The sequence below is a fragment of the Otolemur garnettii genome, unplaced genomic scaffold, assembly GCF_000181295.1.
Source record: "Otolemur garnettii isolate 467f Iridium unplaced genomic scaffold, OtoGar3 scaffold00123, whole genome shotgun sequence".
Lineage (NCBI taxonomy): Eukaryota > Metazoa > Chordata > Mammalia > Primates > Galagidae > Otolemur > Otolemur garnettii.
The window spans coordinates 3,119,832-3,144,077 of NW_003852518.1; the positions used below are offsets into that span (position 1 = coordinate 3,119,832).

The window sequence follows — 24,246 nt, forward strand, 5'->3', positions numbered from 1 at the left end:
CATCAGAATAGGAGAAGATTTTTGCAGGTTATGTCTCTGACAAAGGTTTAATAACCAGAATCCATAGAGAACTTAAACGTATTAGCAAGAAGAAAACAAGTGATCCCATCTCAGGGTGGGCAAGGGATTTGAAGAGAAATTTCTCTAAAGAAGATTGGTGCAAAGCCTACAGATATATGAAAAAATGCTCACCATCCTTAATCGTCAGAGAAATGCAAATCAAAACTACTCTGAGATATCATCTAACTCCAAGGAGATTAGCTTATATCACAAAATCCCAAAACCAGAGATGCTGGCATGGATGTGGAGAAAAGGGAACACTCTTACACTGCTGGTGGGAATGTAAACTAATACATTCCTTTTGGAAAGACATCTGGAGAACACTTAGAGAACTAAAAATAGACCTGCCATTCGACCCTGCAATTCCTTTGTTGGGTATATTTCCAGATGACCAAAAATCGCATTACAACAAAGATACTGGTATCATAATGTTTATTGCAGCCCCATTCATAATTGCCAGGGCATGGAAGAAGCCCAAGTGCCCATCGATCCATGAATGGTTTAACAAACTGTGGTATATGTACACCATGGAATACTATGCAGCCATAAAGAAAGATGGAGACTTTACGTCCTTCAAGTTCACATGGATGGAGGTGGAAAATGTTCTTCTGAGCAAAGTATCACAAGAATGGAAGAAAAAGTATCCAATGTACACACCTCTATTATGAAACTAATTTATACCTTTTATATGTAAGCTATAACCTAATAACAGCCTAAGAATATGGGAAGGGGGGAGGGAGCGGGGAGGGGGGAATGGCTGGAAGGAGGGGGATTGGAGGGATCACTTCTGAGGTTTATCTTACAAGGGTACAAGTGAATCTTTCTAAGAGCAGAATGTGAATGTTTTAAAATAATAACTAAGAAAATGACACAAAGGCTATGTTAACCAGTTTGATGGAAGTGTTTCGGATTGTGTGTGAAAACCCCACACTGTACCCCAGAAATAAAAAAAGAAAAGAAATGTAAGTTCTTGGGCCCCATCGTGGACCTACTGAGTCAGAAGATTTGGGGGTGGAACTCAGTGATCTGTCTTCTAATAAACTCTCTGGTTGTCATTCTGATGCAAGATCATTAACAGTTTTAGAAAGCCAACTGGTTAACCTAGTTATCTATGTATATTTCAAATATTACCTAAACACCAGTTTATTGAACCTTGGAAAAAAATCTTTAAAAAAAAAAAAAGGAAAGAACTCAAAGAGATTATAGGTATTATACCCAGATACAAGTTTCAAGGTGAACCTGCTGAGGGTTTGGGCAAATCCAGTAACATCTCTAAGCCTCAGTCTCTTCATCCAAATAGCAGAGCTAAGAAAGCCTGTTTACAGCCAGGCAGTAACTCATGCCTATAATCCTAGCACTCTGGTAGGCCAAGGCAGGTGGATTATCTGAGCTCACAAATTCAAGACCAGCCTTGGCCAGAGTGAGACCCCCCAACTCTAAAAACAGCTTGGCATTGTGGTAGGCACCTGTAGTCCCGGCTACTTGGGAGGCTGAAGCAAGAAAATCACTTAAGCCCAAGATTTTGAAGTTGCTGTGAACTGTAATGCCATGGCAGTCTACCGAGGACAACAAAGTAAGAATCTGTTCCCCCTACAAAAAAGAAAAGAAAAAAAGAAAGCCTGTTTACAAACTAGCTCTAAGGATTGAATGAGGAAAATCTAAATGCCTATAAGGTGTCTATCACAGTGTCTCACTCACTCCAGGTAGCTAATAAATAGTTAAATAAATAGTTAATAATAGTTAACTATTACTAATAGTTAATAGTTAATAGTTTATTACACCATGAAGTGACTTTTAGTTGGGTCCTGCAGTGCAGACACAAGAACGAATGTGCAATTCAAGGGATCAATCTTCATAACTCATTTCTGTGGAGCTACTAGAGTTCCTATGACTAAAAAAGTATATATTTTATATTTTATTTTGCCTTTATCAATCTCTCAGTGGAGAAATGAGTTATTTGAGAGCTGGCCCTTGAAAGACTATTTCAAAAGACAAGGCATCTGTAGAGGAGGGGTGCCCACAGCAGATGAGGTCCGAGAGTAAGAATCATAACAAAAGAGTAAGCTTTGAGGGCACCAATAGGAGGAGAAAGGCTTTTCTAAAGGTTTATTCTAGAAATTGAATGTCTCTAGTGTAAATCACACACATACCTGTACATACAAAGCAACTAAATTACTTTCCTTAGAAGATATTTATGCACAGTCTCCAACATCCTGACCTCGCATTGAGATAAAGTTATATCTACTATGTAACATTAATCTGACTTAAGTTGAGAGGCCTCACAAAATTTTACTCGAGAAATTGGCAGGATGTAATAAAATTGGCAAATGTAGGCAATCTAATACTGAATTTGTTTAATGCATCCTGAACTTCTTATTTAGTAATAAAATACTTAAGTCAATTTTTAAATAATATATATTCTAGTCCTAAAATTTATAATGTGAATTATAAATAAAATTATATTTTCATATTTAATTTTACAGTGGTAATGAAAATGGTACAATTTTTCTTTCTTCAGTTTCTTTCTTAAATTCAAAGCACTACTTTTTTCACAAGCATTATTTTTTACTGCATATTTTATTTCCAACATATTAACATAGTTTTTCTAATGTTCTCCAAATTCAGAACATAAAACTATCATTTTTTAAAGCATATGTATAACCATAATGAAAAGGATATATATGTGCACTGCCTTTTCCATGTAAATTATCCAGGAAGCTCATGATGACAAAATGTTAATGAGAACGTAACCATCACATTGTCTTTACATTTACTCTTACATATACGATACTAATGTATCTTAAAAGAAATAAATGCTCAGAAATAAAACATTTAGTCAAAATGCTAATAAGTAAAAGAGATAATATGTATGTCCAGTTAAAAATAATTTTTACATAAGCAGAGAAACAGACTAGTTATTCTTGTGTAGTATATCACTACATAGAAATTACATAAGCAATGACATAGACAGATTTCAGAGAAAAACAGAGTCTTATATATACTGTATAATTACTTTTATATAAAGTTCAACAACAGGCACATTATTTTAAAGTGAAAGAATTACCCTTGGGAGGAGAGATTGACTTGGGGGAACGCTGAGTGCTGAGGTGCTGGAAATGTTCACCTCAATACAGATGATGGTTGCCCCCATGAGTACCATGGAAAAATCCTTCTGATTAAACAGTAAGATCTCTGCCATTTACTATAAGATGTATGCAGTTTATGTTAGTAAAATTAAATTTAAAACATTATTCTTAAAAAATACATAATCCATGGGTAAAGGTAAATAACAAACAAAGATGTTCAAATAGCCAATAAACATGAAAAATAGCTCAAGTTATAGGAATTCAGTTTAGCTTGTATATACTGAAGAAGTCTACATTGACTCCCCAATGACTCAGACCTCCATAAAATCCCCACCCATTGAGTGTGAGTGAGACTTTGAATATGATAGTTATCACTCCCATACTCCCACACTCCCACACCCACGCTCTATGGTAAAGGTGAAGAAATTTTGTGGAGCTAATTGGAGTCCCTAATAAGCTACCTTTAAATTAATCAAAACAGAGATTTTCCTGCTCACTTTGAAAGAAATAAACCATCATGTGACTAAGACCCTAGGGTCACTCATAGAAGCTGAGAGCAATTCCCAACTGACAGCCAGACCCAAAATGGGGCAGGTCAAGGAACTGAATTCTGCCAACAACCCAAAAGCCCAAAGGAGAAGGCTGAGCTCTAGATGAACCTGCAATGCTGATGATGCATCTGTGGCCTGTGACATCCTGAGCAGAGCCCAGACCTCAGACCTACAGAAACTGGGGTGGGTAGTATTTTAATTAGCTCAGTGGATGGTAATTTGTTATTACCAATAGAAACTAATAGATTTTTGGTAATTGAAAATGGAGAGTTACCATAACAAATATTTCAAAATAAAAGAGTATTCTTAAAGTGAGCAGTGGATGCAAGAGTTTCTAAGAACATGATAGAGGAAACCTAGATTTCCCTGGGCAGACTGTTAATGGAAATATGAACTGTGAAGACTCTGTCCATGAGAATTCAGAACAAAGCAAAACGCCCATTTTTGAAAACTGGAGGAAGGATGTCATTGTTGAACATGACATGGTAGAAAACTAAAAAATTGTCTCCTAAAGTTACATGAAAAGCAGAATTTATAGGAAACAAAATTGGATACTTAGCTATGATTTCCAAAGAAAAAACCAAAGGTGCTGTCCTATTTCTTCTTCATGCTTATAATAAAGTGCAGTTACTTTACTATAGTAAAGTATAATATAGTACCATATACTATAGTAAAGTATAGTACAGTAACATACACTATACTAAAGTATAGTATAATAACATATACTAAAGTATAGCATAGTACCATATAGTATAGTACTGTATACTACAGTAAAGTATAGTATAGTACTGATACTATAGTAAAGTATAGTACAGTACCACATACTAAAGTATAGTATAGTATAGTACTGTATACTATAGTAAAGTATAGTATAGTACCATATACTACAGTAAAGTATAGCATAGTACTGTATACTACCATAAAGCATTCTATAGTACTATATACTATAGTAAAGTATAGCATAGTACTGTATACTATACCAAAGTATGGTATAGACTGTATACTAAAGTATAGTATAGTACTATATATTATAGTAATGTATAGTACTTTACTATTGTAAAGACAGAGAAACTGAGGGAGGAAATCTTAAGCAAGCAAACAATAAAATAGGAAACGATGATTTTGAAAACTCTCAGCTTTAACAAGTTTTTTAAAAAGCAGTGAAAGTCAAGAAGAACTACTGATAACATAGCAAAGAAGAAAGGCTGAACATGTCAATGTATGATAACCTTCTGCTAAAACCTCAAAAGGTCAGAGTGCGCAATCACAGAAAGGTCCTGCAAAATGACTGAGAGCAACATGGCATCATTAACATGATGGATTAGGAACTCTGAGTCGTCATTCTCCTGTAGAGACACCAACAACACAATTACAAACTGACTAAAATTAATTGTATAGGTGCTCTGGAAATTTTTCAGAGATCTATACCAACCCAGAAAACTCCTACTCCAAAATAAATACACACTCTGACCAGTAGAGAATGCTGTGGTGTTTTTACCAGAACTTGCCCTGCCCCTTCTCTGCACTGGTGGAATCATGAAGAAATAACCCAATTCCTGGATCCCCCGTTAGGGCAGAAACAGCAAAGTATAAATTGGCCGGGTGTGGATAGCCCAAGGAACTGGTATCCATTTCTCCTGACTTGGAGCTCACACAGGAATGGTGATAAGTTTGGATCTCAGCCATGAAAGACCTTGGCAGGCACCATCCCACATGAAAACTGAAGGAGGACTGCAGATGGATAGCTGCCTGAGCTAAGAGATTGAGACCTCTGAAACAATGGGTCCTCTGAGGCCCTAGATGAAGCTCGGGTGATATTCTTTGAGAAGCTAAGGCATTCAAAAATGGCCAGGGGAAATCAGAAGGGGAAGAAAGAAAAGCACACATTTCCAAAGGCCCAGACAATACGCATGCCCAGAAAGGAATAAAGAAGATCACTGCCTTTGCTTTAGGCTGATCTCAAGGCTCAGGGGACCACTAATTGCAACACATCTTCCACATCATCCAGTCTACAAGGATTGGGAGAAGTGGTTATTTTATCAACTGACTAGTTTTCAACAAATGATCACAACAAACATGGAAACCTGACCCATGCAAAGGAGCAAAGTAATGCCCAGAAATGGTCTCTAAAGAAACCCACACTAGATAAAGATATTCTCAGAGACAAAGGAAAACATGAATGAAGAACAAAAGAAAATCAGGAAAATAATATATGAACCAAATTTGAATATTAATAAAGAGATAAAAATTATTTTTAAAATGAACCAAATAGGAATTCTTGAGCTAAAAAATATGATAATTGAATTTTAAATGTCCTTAGAGAAGTTCAATAGTAGACTTGAAAAAACAGAAGAATCAACAACTCAAAGACAGTCACTTGAAATTATTGGATCTGAAAAAGTAAATTAAAAGAGTGAAAAAACTTGGTTAGAGCCCAAAAGACTTATAGGACAATATAAAGTGGACTGATATATGTGCTATGAATTTCTAAAAGAAAGAAAGGTGTAAAACATTCCCCACATTTAAAAAACATGTAGATATACAAATATAAGAAGCTCAGTGAACTCAAAGGAGAAACTCAGAGATACATCCCAAGACATTATAAACAAACTATTGAAAGCCAAAGAAAAAGAACCTTGAAAGTAGCAAGAGAAAAGAGGTATAATGCACAAAAGATGTCTAATATGACTATGAGAGGGTATCTCAGGAGGACTCTTGCTGGACAGAGGCAGTGGACTGTTATGTAAAGAGATGAAACAAATATATGTCAACTTATATTTTATATATGGCATAAATGTCCTTTAAAAACAGTGGAAATTAAAGATTTCCAAACAAACAAAAGCTGAGGAAGCATATTACAAGCAGGATTTCCCTATGAGAAATGGAAAAAAAAAAAAGTCCTAAAAATTTAAATGAAAGGATGCTAGGCAATATCTTAAAAACATATCAAAATTAAAGAGTTCTCCAGTAAAGGTAAAATAGAGCAACAAACACAAAAATCAGTATTATTGTCATTTTTCTTTGTGTTATACATTTAATTTTCTATTGAATTTAAAAGAAAATCCATAAAATAACTGTAAATCTATGTTAATGAGTAGACAATATATAAAGAAGCAATTTATAACATCAATAAAAAGTGGGTGAGTAGAGATAAAAAGAATAAAGATTTTGTATGTGATTATAGTTAATATTAATTTAAGATAAATTATCAAAACTTTAGGATGTTATATATTATCTCCTTTGGTGAACACAAATAAAATCAAATAAAATATTGCTCCCTTATCTGTGGTTTTCCTTTCTATGATGTCAGTTACCCAGGGTCAACCATGATCCAACAATGGGTGAGTAAAGTACGTAGGATATTTTGAGAAAGAGAGAAACCAAATTTATATAACTTTTATAATGTTACGATTATTCTATTTTATAATTATTGTTGGTAACCTCTTATTGTATCTAATTTAAAATTAAATGTTATCATGGATTGTACGTATAGGAAAAAAACATAGTAAATATGGGTTTAGTACTGGTGTCAGGCATCCACTGGAGGTCTTAGAACATATTCCCCCATAGATAAAAGAGTGCTACTATCTGCATAATAGGAAATGAGCACAGCATTAAAATATGTCATTACCAAAAAATAAAAATAAAAAACTTAACACAATCAAGTCAGTAATGCAGGAAAAGAATAAAAAGCTATAAAATATGCAGAAAACAACTAACAAAGTAACAAAGTTTTAATCTATCAGTAGTGACTTTAATTAGAAAAAGATTAAACTTTCTGATCAAAAGACACAGACTGGTAGCATTGATTATAAAAAGAAGAAAAGTAGCTAGGCATGTGGTCAGCACCTGTAGTCCCAGCTACTTGGGAGGCTGAGGCAAGAGAGTTACTTAAGACCAAGAGTTTGAGGTTGCTGTGAGCTGTGACGCCACAACACTCTACCCAGGGTGACATAGTGATACTCTGTCTCAAAAATAAATGAAAAGAAAAGAAAAAACAGGATCCACTTGCATGGCACTTGGGAGACTGATCTGGGAGGATAGCTTGAGCCCAAGACTTTGAATCCTTGAATTCAAGAGATCTTGTTTCCAAAAGGAAAAACAAAGAAGAAGGAAGAAGAACAAGAGAAGAAGGAGGCGAAGGAAAAAGTGAAGAAAGAAGAGAAGAGGAGAGAAGAGGAGAGAAGAGAAGAGAAGAGAAGAAAGGAGAGGAGAGGAGAGGAGACTCGGAGAGGAGACTCAGAGAGGAGAGGAGAGGAGAGAGAAAGAAAGAAGAAGAAAGAAAGAAGAAGGGACACAAAAAGATTTTTCATTCAAATAGTAACTAAAAAACAGCAAGGATAGCTATATCAATATCAGATGAACTAGAGTATAGAAAGTAGTTACAAGAAACAAAAAAGAATATAATATTGTCACTTTTATTAAAAAGAGTCAATTAACTTAGAGTGACAATTAGAAATGCAAGCATATGCAGCAAACATATGTAAATGAAATGAAAGAAAAAATGAATGAGAAGAAATGTAAATGAAAGGAAAAATAGATAGCTCTACAATAAGAGGAGACTTCAATATCTACTATTACTTCCAATAATGGATGGAATGAACAAAGAGAAGATCAGTAAAAACACAGAATTAAATAACCCTGTGGGACAATTGTATGTAACAAACATTTACAGATAATTCCACTCAACAATCGCACTAAACACATTTTTCTTAAGTGTATATGGAAAATTCTCCGGCATAGGTCATATGTTATATTACAAAATAAGTCTTAATAAATCTAAAATGAATTAAAATGATACAAAGTGTTTTCTCTGATCACAATGGAAAAATAATAGAAATTAATAGCAGAAGGAAAACTGGGAAACTCACAAAAATGTGGAAATTAAGAGCACAATCAGAAGAATAAATGAATCAAAGAAAAATCAAGAAAATTTGGAAAATATCTTGAGAAAAATAAAAATGAAAACACAACATACCAAATTGCATAAGGTCCAGAGGAAGCAATGCTAAGAGGAAAATTTATAATTGTAAATACTTACATTCAAAAAATAAGAAAAGTTTTAAATAAAAATCCCAACTTTATACCTTAAAAAGTAAGAAAAGAAGAAAAAACACTAGAAGAAATAATGAAATAAAAATTGAAGCATAAATAGAACAGATAACTGAAAAACCAAAGGAAAAATAAATGAAACTAAGAGTTGATTCTTCACAAGATCAACAAAATTTTAACTAGATTGATTAAGAAAAAAAGAGAGAAGTCTTAAATAACAAAAATCAGAAATGAAAGATGATGTTACCATCATTTTTACAGAAAAAAAGAAGATTTATGACAGTACTGTGTATGTTTATGCAAAAAAAAAAATTGACAACCTAGGGGAAATAGACAAATTACTAAAACATATGATATTCCAAAACTGAGTCATTAAGAAATAGAAACTTTGAGTAGACCCATAACTAGTAATGAGATTAAATCAATAATCAAATTCTTGTCAACAACAACAAAAATACCCAGGACTAGAAGGCTTTACTCATAAATGATATCAAATATATTTGAAGAACTAACAATAGTCCTCCTCAAACTCTTCCAAAAATTGAACAGTAAGGAGAACTTTCTAATTCATTCTATGAGGCAATGTGGATTGACAGCATGAGTTAGAAAGTCAGAAGAAGATAGTACAAGAAAAGAAAACTACAGTATCCCTTATGGATACTAAGGTAAAACCCTCAACAAAGTACTGGCCAAATTCAATAGGATATTAAAAGGATTACACACCACAACTAATGAAAATTTATTCCTGGCATGCAAGGATGGTTCAACGTATGAAAAAAAAAACAGTATATCCTCACTGAAAATGTATTTTTGAAAAATATACAGTATCTGCACTTATCCATGGGGGATATATTCTAAGACCTCTAATGAATGACTAAAAGTGTAGATAGTTCCAAATCCTATATATGTTATTTTTTTTAGATCTGATAACTAACTCATCTGTTAAGGGACTAACAGGAAGGTAATATACACAGTGTGGATATGATAAAAAGAATGGTTCATGTTCTAGGCAGGACAGAGTGAGAGTTCATCACACTACTCAAAACAGCACACAACTTAAAACTATGAATTATTTCTTATTCCAAAAGCAAATAAAACTTTCCACTTAACATTTTCAGAGAACTATGGTAGATCATGGGTAACTGAAACCATGGAAAGCGAAACTGTGGATAACAGGAAACTACTGTACCCCCACATTAAGAGAATGAGAGAAAAACCCATATACTCATCTCAATTGATGCATTAAAAGCATCTAACAAAATTCAGTACCCTTTCATGGTAAAAACATGGACAGGAGCAGATCCCTGGAGGGTGGCATGGCTGGAGAGGGCACAGAAGCTCCACGCCCTTCCCACATGCCTTACCACCCACAGCTCTTCATCTGTGTTCTTTGTATTGTCCTTGACAATAAATCCATGTTTCCCTGCACTCTGTGAGCCACTTCAGCAAATTAATCGAATCTGAGGAGGGGCTTGTGAGAACCTTCATTTTTTCTTTCTTATTTCAGCTTAATGTAAGGGTACAAACAACCAAATCACACTATTTTGAATTTGTTAGGACTTTTAACTGGTCAGACAGAAGCACAAGTGAAACAACCCAGGCTTGTGATTGGCATGAGAAGTGAGGGAGTGGGCTTGGGGTCTGAACCTTCAACATGCAGGATCTGACACTGTCTCCAGGTAGATAATATCAGAATTAATAGGACAGCCTGCCAAGGTCTGCTACAGAACCTACTGCTTACTTGGTGTGTAGGGGAAAACCTTCACCGTTTGCTTATAGATGTTTTCTATGTTGTGTGTTGTGCTGTGAGAGTAAGGCAGGAAGAAACTGAATGTTTTGTTTTGTTTTGTTTCAGAGAGGTTCCCAGAGTAGTCAAATGCATACAGACAGAAAGAATGCTGATTGCCAAGGGCTGGGGGTAAGGGAGAAATGAGAGTTGTCATTTAAAGAGTACTGAGTTTCAGTTCAGGAAGATCAAAAGGTTCTGAAAATGGATGTTGGTAATCACTATACAACACTGTGATTATTCTCAATGCCAGAAAACTACACCCTCAAAAACGTTTCAAATGATAAAGTTTATATTATGTACATTTTACCACAGTAAAAAATATATCTCATATTTTATGAGATAAAAAATATATAAAAATACAAATATTTTTACATTTATATTTTAAATATAAAAATATTTTTAATAAATTTTTATATTAACAAAAACTACATAAAAATGTTTCATATTTTTATATAACACATTTATAATGTATGTTTATAGAGTGCATAAACTATAGAAATTTATAACATAAGCATTGAAGGAGCTCAGGAAATTTCACCCAGAAATTATGATGCCTTGGTATAAAAAAAAAAAAAAAATATATATATATATATATATATATATGCATATATATGTATATATGTATATTGCAGGTTTTGGTTGGGGTTGGGTTTGAACCCAACACCTCTGGTGTATGGGGTCTGTGCCCTACTCCTTGAGCCACAGGCACCACCCCTGAAAAATATTTTGAACTAAAGGCCATTCCAGATAAAAAGGGTCTTTTCCTCTATCAATGTAAACCAGATCTATCAAAAGAACACAAAGAACAAAGGCCTTCTTCTCACTGTTATCTCTATATATTGCAGAATGCTGCCAGACCTGGCCGAAATCATTTAAATACAAAACCTGTCTCTCGGGTTAGTTTCCAAGTCAACCTATCTCCCACATTCATTTGTCCTGCCTAGTACCATTTGCCATCCTTAAACAGAATTACCTAAGCTACTCATTCCCATCCCCTCCAAAAAGACAGACATAAAAACATCTCAACTTCATTGGAGTACTGGGTAATCACTCTGTGATTTTCTCCATATGCTCAATAAATAAACCTTTCTCTTATTAATCAGCCTTGATTGTGAGTTGATCTTTCACTGAACTTTGGGGAGTGAAAGACTTTGGGCCTCTCCTCACCCCTACAACCCACTCACTAGTTAATTTTTCATGTGGGATTTTTTTACTGCTCAGTCAAACCAGAGGGCCTCTAGGAAGCTTCGTGGTGTGGTTTCCTTTGCTGTTTCTGCAGATTATTCCAAAATTGTCCATAAAGATTAAAAGAAATTAAAAAAGGACACCAGGAAGATAGAAAATGATAAGGACTTATGAGCTAATAGAGCCTCAAAACCTATGAAATAAAAATGACGAAATTAAAAGGAAGAATAAAAATTCAAGAATAATAATCACAAACATCAATACCCAAATTTCATTCACAGATAAAATAAGTAACCAGACCAACAACAAGGAAACAGAAGACTTGAACAACACTACACACAAACAAGACATTACAGACGTCTACACAGGTCACCACCTATGACTCCGAGACATTACAAACATCTACACAGGTCACCACCTATGACTCTGAGACATTACAGATGTCTACACAGGACACCATCTATGACTCCGAGACATTATAGACATCTACACAGGTCACCACCTATGACTCCGAGACATTACAGACATCTACGCGGTACACCACCTAGATATTTTTTATATACTCAGTCAAGAAGAAAAGATAAATAGTGTCCCATAAATATACAATTGTTATTTTTAAGCCAGGATAAAACCCTAAGCTTTCTGCCCTCACCTGTGTTCACTCATGGCGCCCCCATGTACTCACCCCTCCTCCCTTGCTACAGTATCCTCTACTCAACTTTTAACAAGAGATATTGGGTAGGGATGGGGGTATTTTTCCTCTAGCAGAAATGTGGGCGAGCACTCTGTACTCACAGTAGCCAGGTGGATGTCCTGCAGGCCCTCGGTGCTGTTGCTCTAACTCCATCCCAGGGGCCATGTGAGATTTCTTGTTGGAATCTTGCAAAAGCATCAAAAACACCTTTTTGAAAATGAAGAAAGAGCTGTATGTTATTGGTATGTTCCTTTTCACATTGTGTTTCTTTTCTTTTGCCTCAATTGCCCAATTAGGTCATGATAACATACCCCAGATACATCTCGTCTGTTCATTTAGTCATTTGCTTAATTGGCATAACTCAAAGCTGGTTGACTGGCTGCCTGTTGGCTGAATGCAAAGATGAACACTACTTGACTATGAACCCCCAGACCTTGACACACAGTGATGCTGGTCAAACCCTCAGGCAGTGGAAAGTAGAGAGGGGGCAGGAAATAACACAGTGTATCCAATTCAACTTAAGTTTGTGACTCAGTCTACAAGCATCTTAGAAATTCAGAGGTAAATCAGAAAATAAACTTGAGGTGTTCACAGTTTATTTATGGTAGACAGAATCTCACATATAAACATCCCCACTGACTGTGTCCTGTCCGTGGACTATGATGTACTGTGTCGCTAAGGTACTTCATTTAAGCAACTTGGCTTGAAGTCATTCTTTAGTGCTGGAAGTAAAAAATCCAACCTCTATTTACTGAAAGTCAAAGGCCAGGACCAAATTGCAAAAATAGGATGAGGAATCAAGAGAGATAGCCAAGACAAGGAGAGAAGGGGCGGGCTGGGCATCAAGGCCCCAAGCTACACCTGGAGACCTGGTATAGCTTTACGGAGAGGGGAAGCAAGAAGCCACAATCTTTGTATAAACATTGGGCAGAGCGCAAGAAGCATAAAAATCAAAGTCAGTAAGCCCCACAGTAATGCAGTGCAGTGGTTGAGGGATAAGGCGCGGGTCCCTAACCAGCTCCACTCCTGGCAACATGTGGGCTGGCCCTGGGTCTGCAGGCACAGAGTTCAGACCCCTCAGAGTGCTGGCCACCTTGTCCGGTCTATGCAGGGATAGTGGTAATAGTCATTAAAATGGCCGTGAAGTGCCAGGCACAGACTCTGAAAGTGTACAGGTATCCTGCTATTCATGTGCAAGCCAAGAGCCTCTCAACACCCTCTGCAGGCCAGGCCCCCAGCCAGGTGCTGCATGGCCACTCTCTCCTTTGGCATCCTCTGTGCACATGCTCCCATCGCTCCCTCCCTTGCACAAGTCCACAGAGATCCAGGTTCCCGGCTGGACTCCCCTCTAAGCAACTCCTGCTGGACAAGTTTCATTCCCACCCAGCTGGTGTCTCAATTCAGCAGGTCAACAATGAGCACCCCACCTTTCCAATTTCAGTACACAGCATCAGCATTCTGATTCCCCTAAATAAACAAAAGGTACTGGGCAGTGCCTGTGGCTCAGTGAGTAGGGCACCAGCCCCATATACCAAGGGTCACGGGTTCAAACCCAGCCCCAGCCAAAATGCAACAAAAAAATAGCCGGGTGTTGTGGTGGGCGCCTGTAGTTTCAGCTACTCTGGAGGCTGAAGCAAGAGAATCACCTAGGCCCAAGAGCTGGAGGTTGCTGTGAGCTACGTGATGCCATGGCACTCTACTGAGGGCGATAGAGTGAGACTCTGTCTCTACAAAAAAAAAAAGGTGTTGACTGTCTGTAGATGTTCCCTGGGAGCCACCAACTCAGAGTAGGGGACAGGGGAAAGGCACCAGAGAGAAGCAGTAAAGAGTGAGCAGGCTGCAGGAGAGGCAAGCATTGTCTTTAACAGTCACATGTAACTGAAAATATAAAGTGTACTTTGATAATTAAGGTATTCATGATAATACTGCATCTAAACTTTAAAAATTGTCCTTCTCTTCTTCTCATAAAAGGGCTTTATATGTGAGAGTGGATGCATGTATGAACAAGTATGAATGTGTGTATGTACATGTGTGCACACATCTGTGGATGCGTGTGTTGGAGGAGGAAACAGAGTAAGGGCAGCAATTTTGCCCTCGATCATCTCACAGAACAGCAAGGATATGATCAATTATGATCAGACAACGAAGAATCAGGGAATTCTGGAACTTTGCATTGGAAGGTTAGAGGCAAGTCCAAGACCCTAAGAATGTTCTGGGTGCCTTCCACTGGCAACTCACCCTAACTGCAGGCACATCATCCAAGAGGCTCTAAAAATATGAGAAAATGTCAGTAGCACAGTTAACAGAAAGGACGATAAAGTTTCCAATTTTGAAAAGCAATATGACATTGATCACAGTAGTCTAAGGTTTGGGTCTCGATGGCAGAATTTATCATTGTTATTTGGGGCTGTCATTCTCATTCTAAATGGAAACAGATGACAATTGTAAACCTCCCCTTGGCAAGAGTCTCACGGCACCTTAGCATCCAGAATAGAACATTACCCAGGGCTCCAGTAAAATTAGAGTGTAAGGAAATGCCCAGCCTTCCAGTGAATTTGGAAAACGGACCCTCCTCATTATAGCTGTAGTATACAGGAAGCCTCTGAAACAGGCAGGAAAATATCTAAACCCACAAGTTCCCTAATAACAGTCAAAGATCAATCCTATGTGCTCCCTTCCTGACAGGCACCCCACAGAGGAGTTCTGTTTTGCACAACTTGTATTTTTAAAAAGAAAGATTTGCATCTCTTTTCCTTTGCTCAGCTCTTTTCAAAAGTTGTGCAAAACAGAAATCCCGCTGTTAGGGGGAAAACTCACAGGATTGCTCTTGAACTGTCATTGGGGAAACTGGAATTAGGTAGTTGCCTGTTGCTGTTATTTCAACAAGGCTGCTCCTTGATGTCTCCACTTAACATCGACTCTATGATCTTGAAAACTTTAAGGGAAAAGACACACAGAAAATCCTCAAATAAAGTCATTTCATTCAACATTGTTTTGTTTTAATGTTTATGAGGGGAAAATACTAGTTTTGTTATAAATAGTTTTGCTTAAAGTTAACCATTTCCAAGAGCCTATGGATGTTAAGTGAGGACTTACTGTATTTATTATCTAATGCCTATTTTTCAGAAAAACTTTAAATTAATAATTGTATTTAAAGGCCAAATCTTCAAAAGAAAGTTTTATGTAATTGACATAGAGAAACATATACTTTTGTTTCATTGGACAATTAAGAGGAGATGCAAAATACTGCAAAAATAATTTCATTAAAGAAAAGATTATGAAACTCCTGATCCACTTTGGAAGCTATTTGAGTACAGGCTGAACGTGTAATGTCCCAGTGGCACATCCCATGGTTTAAGAAGAATGCTGCATCTGTGCATTTGGTATGGAATGACATTAATATACATACATGTTCCTCCTCTTTTAGTGTTTTTTTATCACTTTTAACTGAAAATAGGCCATAAACCAGTTACAATGGATCAAATGAGACCTACAGCTGTGTGGTTTTATACAAAAGAACTAGGACACTATCTTCAATCTGATCTAATGTCTGAACTTCGCTGGAATTAGCTCAGACTTCTGAAGTCAATGCATAAATTGGTTAAACTACTCTTATGAACTTCCAAGTGAATTTGTCACACAAAATGAATAGGAATAAAATAAAAAGCAATAAAATCAAATCTTAAGGACAGTTACTAACATGAAAATAATTTGCAATTTAATAGAAATGTGACTTGAAAGGCAATGTCTATGGTCCTATTCTGTCTTTTCAAGGAAGAGTAAACTCAAAAGTTTGGAGATTCTTTACTTGGGGACTCATATCTTTTTAATTTAAAAGAGTGGCAGGATCTAAGCATTTATGATGGCCCAGTGTCATCTCAACACTGATTGTCCCGTCAGTCCCTCAGACTGGCCTGCGCTGGCCTATTTTTCCGTGTTCTCTGTTTTAAAGGGTATTGTCAAGGTGTGTTAGACCCCAGATGTGATCTGCACTTAAAATGTCAGTTTGATGGACTATAGCCTGGACATGCTAGAGAAATTTATGAAGAAGCTGACCAAACTTCCATAAGACAATGACAACTGAGTTTTGCTGAGTGATGACATGAGCAGAGGAAGAATTTCTAAACTTTGATGAAAATATAACATATGATGTATTCTTTCAGTTTCCCCAAAGTGATTGCTTTTACAGAAGCAGAAGACAAAACAATGTGGAAAGCTATTCGATGTTAAGAACTGCAAGAGGTCCTGGCAATTCCTCTCCAAACACAGGACTCTGAGAAGAGCTGCCGCCTGGTACACTGCACAGTGCATGCGGCTGAATGTTATTATTTCACACGGACTTGTATGGGTTTCTGTTACTGCTGGAATTACCACAAATGTGGTAATTATTACAAATGTGGTGGCTTAAGATAATGCATTTATTACCTTATGACTCTGAATGTGGAATCCTAAAATGGACATTACTAGACTAGAATCAAGGGAAAATACATGCCCTGGACTTTTTCAGCTTCTGGTGGCCACCTGTATCATTGGGCTGAGAGCTGCAGCCTCCATCATCAAGGCTCATTATGATATCAACTTCTTCCTGCCTGATTTTCCCTTATCCTTCCTGTGTGGGACCTTTGATCACATCAAACCCAGCCAGATAATCTGGGATCATCTGGCTGTCACAAGGCCTTTATAGGTAACATTTGAAGGCTCCAGAGACTGGGATGTGGAATCATCATAGAACCATCACACCATCAGGACATCTTAGAAACAAGGGCTGTTGATTTAATGTGCCCCTGGATACTACAAAGACAGTAAAAAAATCACAAGGTGAAGTAGAAAATTTTGGAACCCAACACAATTAAGTTCCAATTTCTGACTGTGAGCAAGTCAGTACTTTTTTTAGATTTAGTCCCTCAATCTATTTATGCAAGGATATGATTAAATTAGGTAAGATACAAAAAGGTTAACTTATGCTTAGAGTCTATGACATCCTACAATACTGTTTTATAAACACAGAATGCAAAAAAATGTGTCCCAGTCCTCCAGCCTGAAAGACTGATGGCACAACCAGTGTTTAGAAGACACCAGGCTGTCTTAAACGCTTAGACTCTGAGGCTGTGTTAAATTAGGAAAAGCTAAGTCCCCAAATGAAGAGTGCCCAAAATATTGAATATACACCACCCCTGACCACCTCCCTACATTGACCACCTTCTGAAGTTGACCCAATTTTTATAGACCAGACATGCACCACATGGATGTGTCAGTATGGTAGGCCTAGTTCCTCATGTGGACGACCTCCCATATGATGACCAGTTTGTTACAGTACCTTGTGTGGTCAACACAGAGGTCCTACTGTATTTTTGTTTGAGGAGAAAAAGAGCATGCTGTCACAAGAGAGAGAGAACAGCTTCTCAGAAACATACCTGCTTCCTCCCTCATTTGTCTTTCTTCCCCCTACGGCTTCTTGCTTTCTAGGAGGTGGAAGACACCAGATTAAAGGGTTGGGGCCAACACAAAGGGAGGGTAAGCATGGGTCAGGTGCCCACAGGGCACATGTGGGCCAAGCAGCACCATGGAGGCCTGGGGAGGTCAGCTGCACACAGCAGGGCTCAGTATATAAGGCAGATACTTAAAATCAAGTTTCTTATTATCAGAGAAGGGAGATACAAATAAGAAAAAAAGAATCACTAAAATGAAAGCTGTGTTACTGGGTTAGATTTAGAGATTCCATTCCATGTGGTGGCAAACTCCTAGTTCTCACTGTTGAGGCAGAAAGACAGCCAACATTAGAGGTGAGTCTCCTCCCTTATCCACGAGGGAAACCTACAGCTGCAACACGCCAGCCATCATGAGCACATGGGGCAGCTGGGACTTCTCAGAGAAATGGCTGGTTCTAGAGCCAGGGTAGTAAAGTACAAGACGAAGCTAGAGCATGTTGTCATGTCAGAAAATAGGAAAATACTTTATGACTGGTGGCATGTATTAAAAGACACAGAAGCCAGCATGATCATGCCTGTAATCCTAGCACCCTAGGAGGTTGAGGCACTTGGATCTCTCATGATCAGGAGTTCCAGACCAGTATGAGCAAAAGCGAGACCCCATCTCTACTAAAAATAGAAAACCTAGCCAGGCATAGGACACCTATAGTCCCAGCTACTTGGGAGCCTGAGGCAAGAGGATCACTTTAGCTCAAGAGATTCACATTGCTGTGAGCTATGATGCCACAGCACTCTGTCCAGGGTGACAGACTGAAACTCCATCTCAAAAATAAAAAAGCAGCCATCAGCATGAAGGAAATTCCACTGATTCAACCTGGCTCAATTTAAAGATTCACACAAACCAGGATAAATTATAACTCAGTGAGCAGACGAGGAGGCCATGAGTCAACTACTATTATAAACAATTCAGTGGGGTAAAGGGAAAGTTCTTCTTTGCTGGATAATGCCAACTAGAAGGTAAAATGAACGACAGACTTGGGAAAATTCCACTCGGCAAATGCGATAGTAATAACTGATCCTGGCAGGGAGCATCAGCAGGTGCTGAAACTCATGGTTGAAAAAGTAGGACTTAAAGAGTCCCAAAGTAGGCCCTCAAAACGTAACAAGAGAGAGAAAAGGAAATTAACCTGGGAAGCCCAGCAGACACTACTTTAGCTGGTTCTCCCCACCAGCGGGAGGATACCACATCCGCCCTGGAGTATTCTGGCTAAAAAAATCAAAACCTGGCTCAATCACAGGGAAGTAGGGCAAACCATATTGAAGGTAATTATGTAAAAATACTATTCAGGAATTTTCAAAAACAGCGAGGTCATGAAAGTGAATGAAATTGAAGAATTCTTTCCATTTGATGGTGACATGAGCTAAATGCTGCTCGTGACCTTGGACTAGATCCTTTTGCTTTTAGGGACAAAATAAATAAATAAAAATAAAAAGATCAATTGAGCCCTACTCCCAGGCTTCACTTCCTATGCTGTTCATACTCCCAAGGAACTGGCCCCCAGCATCCCCCTCCCCATGCAGAGGTGCTTCCAAAACCCATACTTAGTAAGCTGGATGGTAAGAAACTGCTCCTCTCACCCTGGCAATCTAACCTTTCTAGATTATTGCTAAAAACCTCAAAATACATTACTAAAATTCACTCTGTTGAATTTTGCCAGAAAATGTGTCTTAGCTTCACAGATTGCTGCCAGGGTACTATATAGGCACAGCCAAACTCTCCAGCCCTCCTCGGGCCCCAATTCCACACAAAGTGAACATTGAGCCCAGGGTGGTGGCTCATGTCTATAATTCTAGCCCCCTGAGAGGACAAGGCAAGTATATCACCTGAGCTCACGAGTTTGAAACCAACCTGTGCAAGAGTGAGACCCTCGTCTCTACTAAACAGAAAAACTAGCTGGGTGTGGTGGTGCATGCCTGTAGTCCCAGCTACTCAGGAGGCTGAGATGAGGATTGCTTGAACCCAGAAGTGTGAGGTTGCTGGGGGCTATGATGCCATGGCACTCTACCCAGGCCAATAAAGACTCTGCAGAAAGAAAGAAAGAAAGAAAGAAAGAAAGAAAGAAAGAAAGAAAGAAAGAAAGAAAGAAAGAACAAATGAATGAACGAAAGAAAAGAAGTAAACACTATCTCTCACCAGCATCTCCCTTAGGTCTAAGCATTGGAGCTGAAAATGTAAATGCCTTAAGAAAATTAGTGATTACCATTATTTAGTTTTAAATCTCAATTTCACTGGCACATGTGTAGATCTTGAGAACATGATTTATAACAGATTAATTATAATTTAAAAATGAAATCTGCTTTCTAGCTCTGAAGTCAGAAAAGTAAATTGGCAGGCCCTCCTCCCCCGGTAAAGTCACTGTGCCAAATGCAGACAAACAAAGGGGAAAGCACGCACAGCACCTGCTGTATCAGCCACTCCGATACGGATCAATAACACATGCAAGAAAGGGAAGTCAATGTTTGCCAAGGGTGAAGAGACAGAATTGGTTATGGTAGACGTTTTACAAATGACACTAAACAAGAAAAGTTAAAGGCTTATTTTTCGAATTTTAGATATCTTTCTCAATCAAATATACCATATATTATATTAATATACTATTATATATTTCAGATACTTTGCCTGTGGTTGCCCTGAGGGCATATTACTTATTTTTTAGCATCTGTGAGTGTGTGAAAGAAAAAAAGAGAGATTTATGAGATCTAGTAAATCAATATTTATTTAGAACCTATTATGCAGATAATAGCAAAGCATGCACTAAATGTAGAAGGTAGAAATTATGGCAAGAAATTGAAGAAACAAGTACTAAATCTGCAAGGTAATTGAGTAACTTGTTCTCTGGCTCCCTGTTAATCTTGTTTTTGGGGTGAGTAATAGCCAGAACATAAATCCTGGATTTAAAAAAAAAAACTTGCAGAAGCAAGTACAAGGAAGAATTATTCTTTTAAGACAGGAGTGAAGGTGGAACTCCTCTGTAGTTTGTTTATGGTAGTTCCACAATTTTATATATTTGTCAACCTCACAGAGTGGATTTTATCTATAATATTTAATTTGGATATATATTTATTATCTACAATATTTATTACCTATAATATAACATCATAAATACTATAATTTATTATCTATAATAGTTAATTTGAATTTATATTTTTTAAGAAAAGAGAGCAAAGAAAAGGAAAATTGAGACATTCCCAAAAGGAATACAAATGGATAAAGTATAAGTGCAAATATTTTAGAGAAGAAAGGTGAATACTAAATAAAAATAGAAACATTTAAAGACTATAGCATAAAAGTTCTGAGAAGTTACTCTATAATGGAACATACACTGAAATATTAAAAAATAGAGAGAGATTAAAGTACAGCAATCTCAGAATATACCATTACACATGTATTATGGATATAGATAGTAGTAAAAATATTGATAATTGCACATATTTGTGTCATATCCAGCTTTTGTAATCTGTACTTAGTACTAATTATATTATTTAATTTGAACAAAAACCATATGTGGAAGATAATTCCTATTTTCAAGATGAGAAAAATGAAGTTAACAAAGAGCTCTTAAAACTTAGAAATAAGAAAACAACAGCCCAATTAAACACTGTGCCAAACACTTTAATAGACACCTCATTAAAGAACGTATCAGATGGAAAATACATGTATGAAAAGATGCTCTACAGTATATGTCTTCAGGGAAATATAAATTAAAGCAGTGCTATTCCCCTATGCATGTACTACAGTGGTTAAAATCTAACAAGGATGGAACAGGGACAATATCAAATGTTGGTGAGGATGTGGAGCAACAGGAACTCACATTCCTTATTGGTGGGAATGCAAAATCACACAGCCACCTTTCAAGAAATTTTGGTAGTTTCTTATAAAACTAAAGATATTTATACATTTGTCAAACTCATAGAGTGGACGGGTATATAATCCAGCAATTGCATTCCTAGGTATTTACCAAAATGAACTGAGCACTTCAGTCTGCACAAAAATCTGTACACAGATATTTATAGCAGTTTCAGTCACAATTGCCAACATTTGGAAGGGAGATGTCCTTCAGCAGGTGATTGGAAAATAAACTATGGCACATCCAGACAATGGAATATAATTCAATGCCAAAAAGAAATGTCATCAAGCCATAAAAAGATATAAAGGAAACTTAAGTGCATGTTACTAAGAGAAAAAAGACAATCTCAAAAGGTCATAAAGATTGTATGATTTCTAAGTCTACAACATTCTAGAAATAGTAAAACAATGGATACAGTAAAAACAAAGAAACAAACAGAATCAGTGATTGCCAAGTGTTAAGAGGAGGAAGAGAGGGATGAATAGGCAAAGCGTGTGGATTTTTAGGGCAGGGAAACTATTCCATGTGACACTACAATGGTAGACAAAGGAATTATGCATGTGTCCAAACCTATAGGAGGTATATCATCAAGACTGCCCTCAATGTGACTAGATACCCTGGGTAATAATGCCGGGTCAGGGCAGGATCATCCAGGTAAAAAATGTGCCCCTCTATGGGGTATGTGGATAGTGGGAATACTGGGAGCAAGGTAGGCAGGAAATACACAAGAATCTTTTGCACTTTCTGCTCAATTTTGCTGCACAGCTAAAACTGCTCTTAAAAAAAAAAAAGCTTTAAAAAATAAATAAATTTTAAAAGGAGGGGAGGAGCAAGATGGAGGCCAAGTAACAGCCTCCTTGCAACTGGGCACAGTGAGACTGGGGAGAGAAGACTCCAGACACCTCTGGCTGGTAGGATCTGCCCAAAAACATCCCTTTGGGGACACAGGGAGTCAGCAAGAGACTTCTGGACTCCATGGGGAGGACAAAAAGAGTGGAGAACTGACATGTGGTCATGTGTGTTCATTCTTTCTAATCCTGCTGGCTGCTGTAAGTACAGCAGCAGTGGGATTGCAAACTGGAAAGGCCTGTGAGCTGTTTTGTGTTTGTTTGTTTGTTTGTTTGTTTGGACTTGGAACTTAGTTGAACTGTCTTGGGAGAACTTGGGAGAGAGAGTGCAGAGGACTTTAAGTGTTGTCTAGGGCCCCAGACTGAGACACTGAGCTGGACTGAGCTAATAGTTTTTGTCTGTGGGATGGCTGGAGGCATTGTGGGAGAACTGGAAAATCTCCGCCCTCAAGGTCACAGAGCAAGGATCAGGTGGGAGACTGTGGGTGAGTAATCTAGTGACTGAGTAGCCTAAAGGCAAGGACTGAGATGCCTAACAGCCTTATGCCTCAGAGGCATAGAGTGAGACCAATTTTGCAACACTGGGTAAGTGGGCAGCCACTTCAGGAGTGATCCCAGTGACAAGTGCTTTCCTGGGTAAGCTTCTGCTTAGCGAAGGTTGACAATTTAAAGTGCCTTTTAAGTGGGCTGAGGAGAGATTTATGCTCTTCACCCTGCAGGGTTTCAGAAATCAGCAGAGGCCTCCAGTCTCCATCTCATATAGCTCTTTAAGCATTGTGATTAACATCTCATACCCCAGAAGATCACCTGTTGCCCAGACAATATTCAGCAAGATATATATACTGCTGTGATTGTGGCGTTTATTTTGTTTTGTTTTAATTTCAAATTTTTCCCTCTAGATTTTTCTTTTTTTTTTCTTTTTTTTCTTTTCTTTATTTCTCTAGTTTAAATATGATTTTCCACTGTTGCCTTTTTTAACAATGAGAACATCATTTTTGCTAGTGTTTGTTTGTACCCCTATTATTTGGTTTTTCTCTCAATTCCAATTTTATCCCACAAAGTTTTTTGTTTGCTTGTTTTAGTTTGATTTATAGCATTTTTGTCTTTCCTCTTTACTTGGTGGAGATAGGGTAATGTGTCTGAAAAGGCTGACAAAGAGCTGCTGACCTCAAGGGAACCACCCAAACCACCAACCACAGAGGTTGGGGATTTTTAAGGTTAGGTCAAAGTATCCTACTGTACACCTATATTGTTCCTGTCTCCCTCTTTCAGGGCCACTGTTCTTTTTGTCAAAATTTCCTTTTACTCACCCCCTCTCCTTTCTCTTTTTTCTTTTCTTTTTCTATTTTTTAAAATCTTTTTTCCCTTCTTGGTCTTCAATCTTCTCATCCTTCTGATCTTGTACTAAAAGGACTCATCAAAACCCTATGCCAGAGGCATAATAGACCAAGAGGAAGTGAAAGGAAAATTAGGACAAGGAAACAGATAAACACACACAGAGAGAGACACACATACTAATGAGGAAGAATCAGCAGAAAACTCCGGACAGCATGAAAAACCAGGCCAGAGCAACTCCGACAAGGGACCATGAGGTAGGTACTGAAGATGATTCCAACTATAAAGAAATATTAGAAATGACAGAAG

At 37.5% G+C, this 24,246-nt stretch overlaps 1 protein-coding gene across 1 annotated transcript in view; it reads right to left on the reverse strand.

Moving 5' to 3' along the window:
* Nucleotides 1-24,246, reverse strand: part of ABCA13 (ATP binding cassette subfamily A member 13) — a 557,155-nt gene that overhangs the window by 236,396 nt on the left and 296,513 nt on the right. Inside the window, exon 42 of the mRNA XM_003797747.1 lies at nt 12,519-12,624. Coding sequence (XP_003797795.1) covers nt 12,519-12,624 — 106 coding nt within the window. The remainder of the gene's footprint in view (nt 1-12,518; nt 12,625-24,246) is intronic.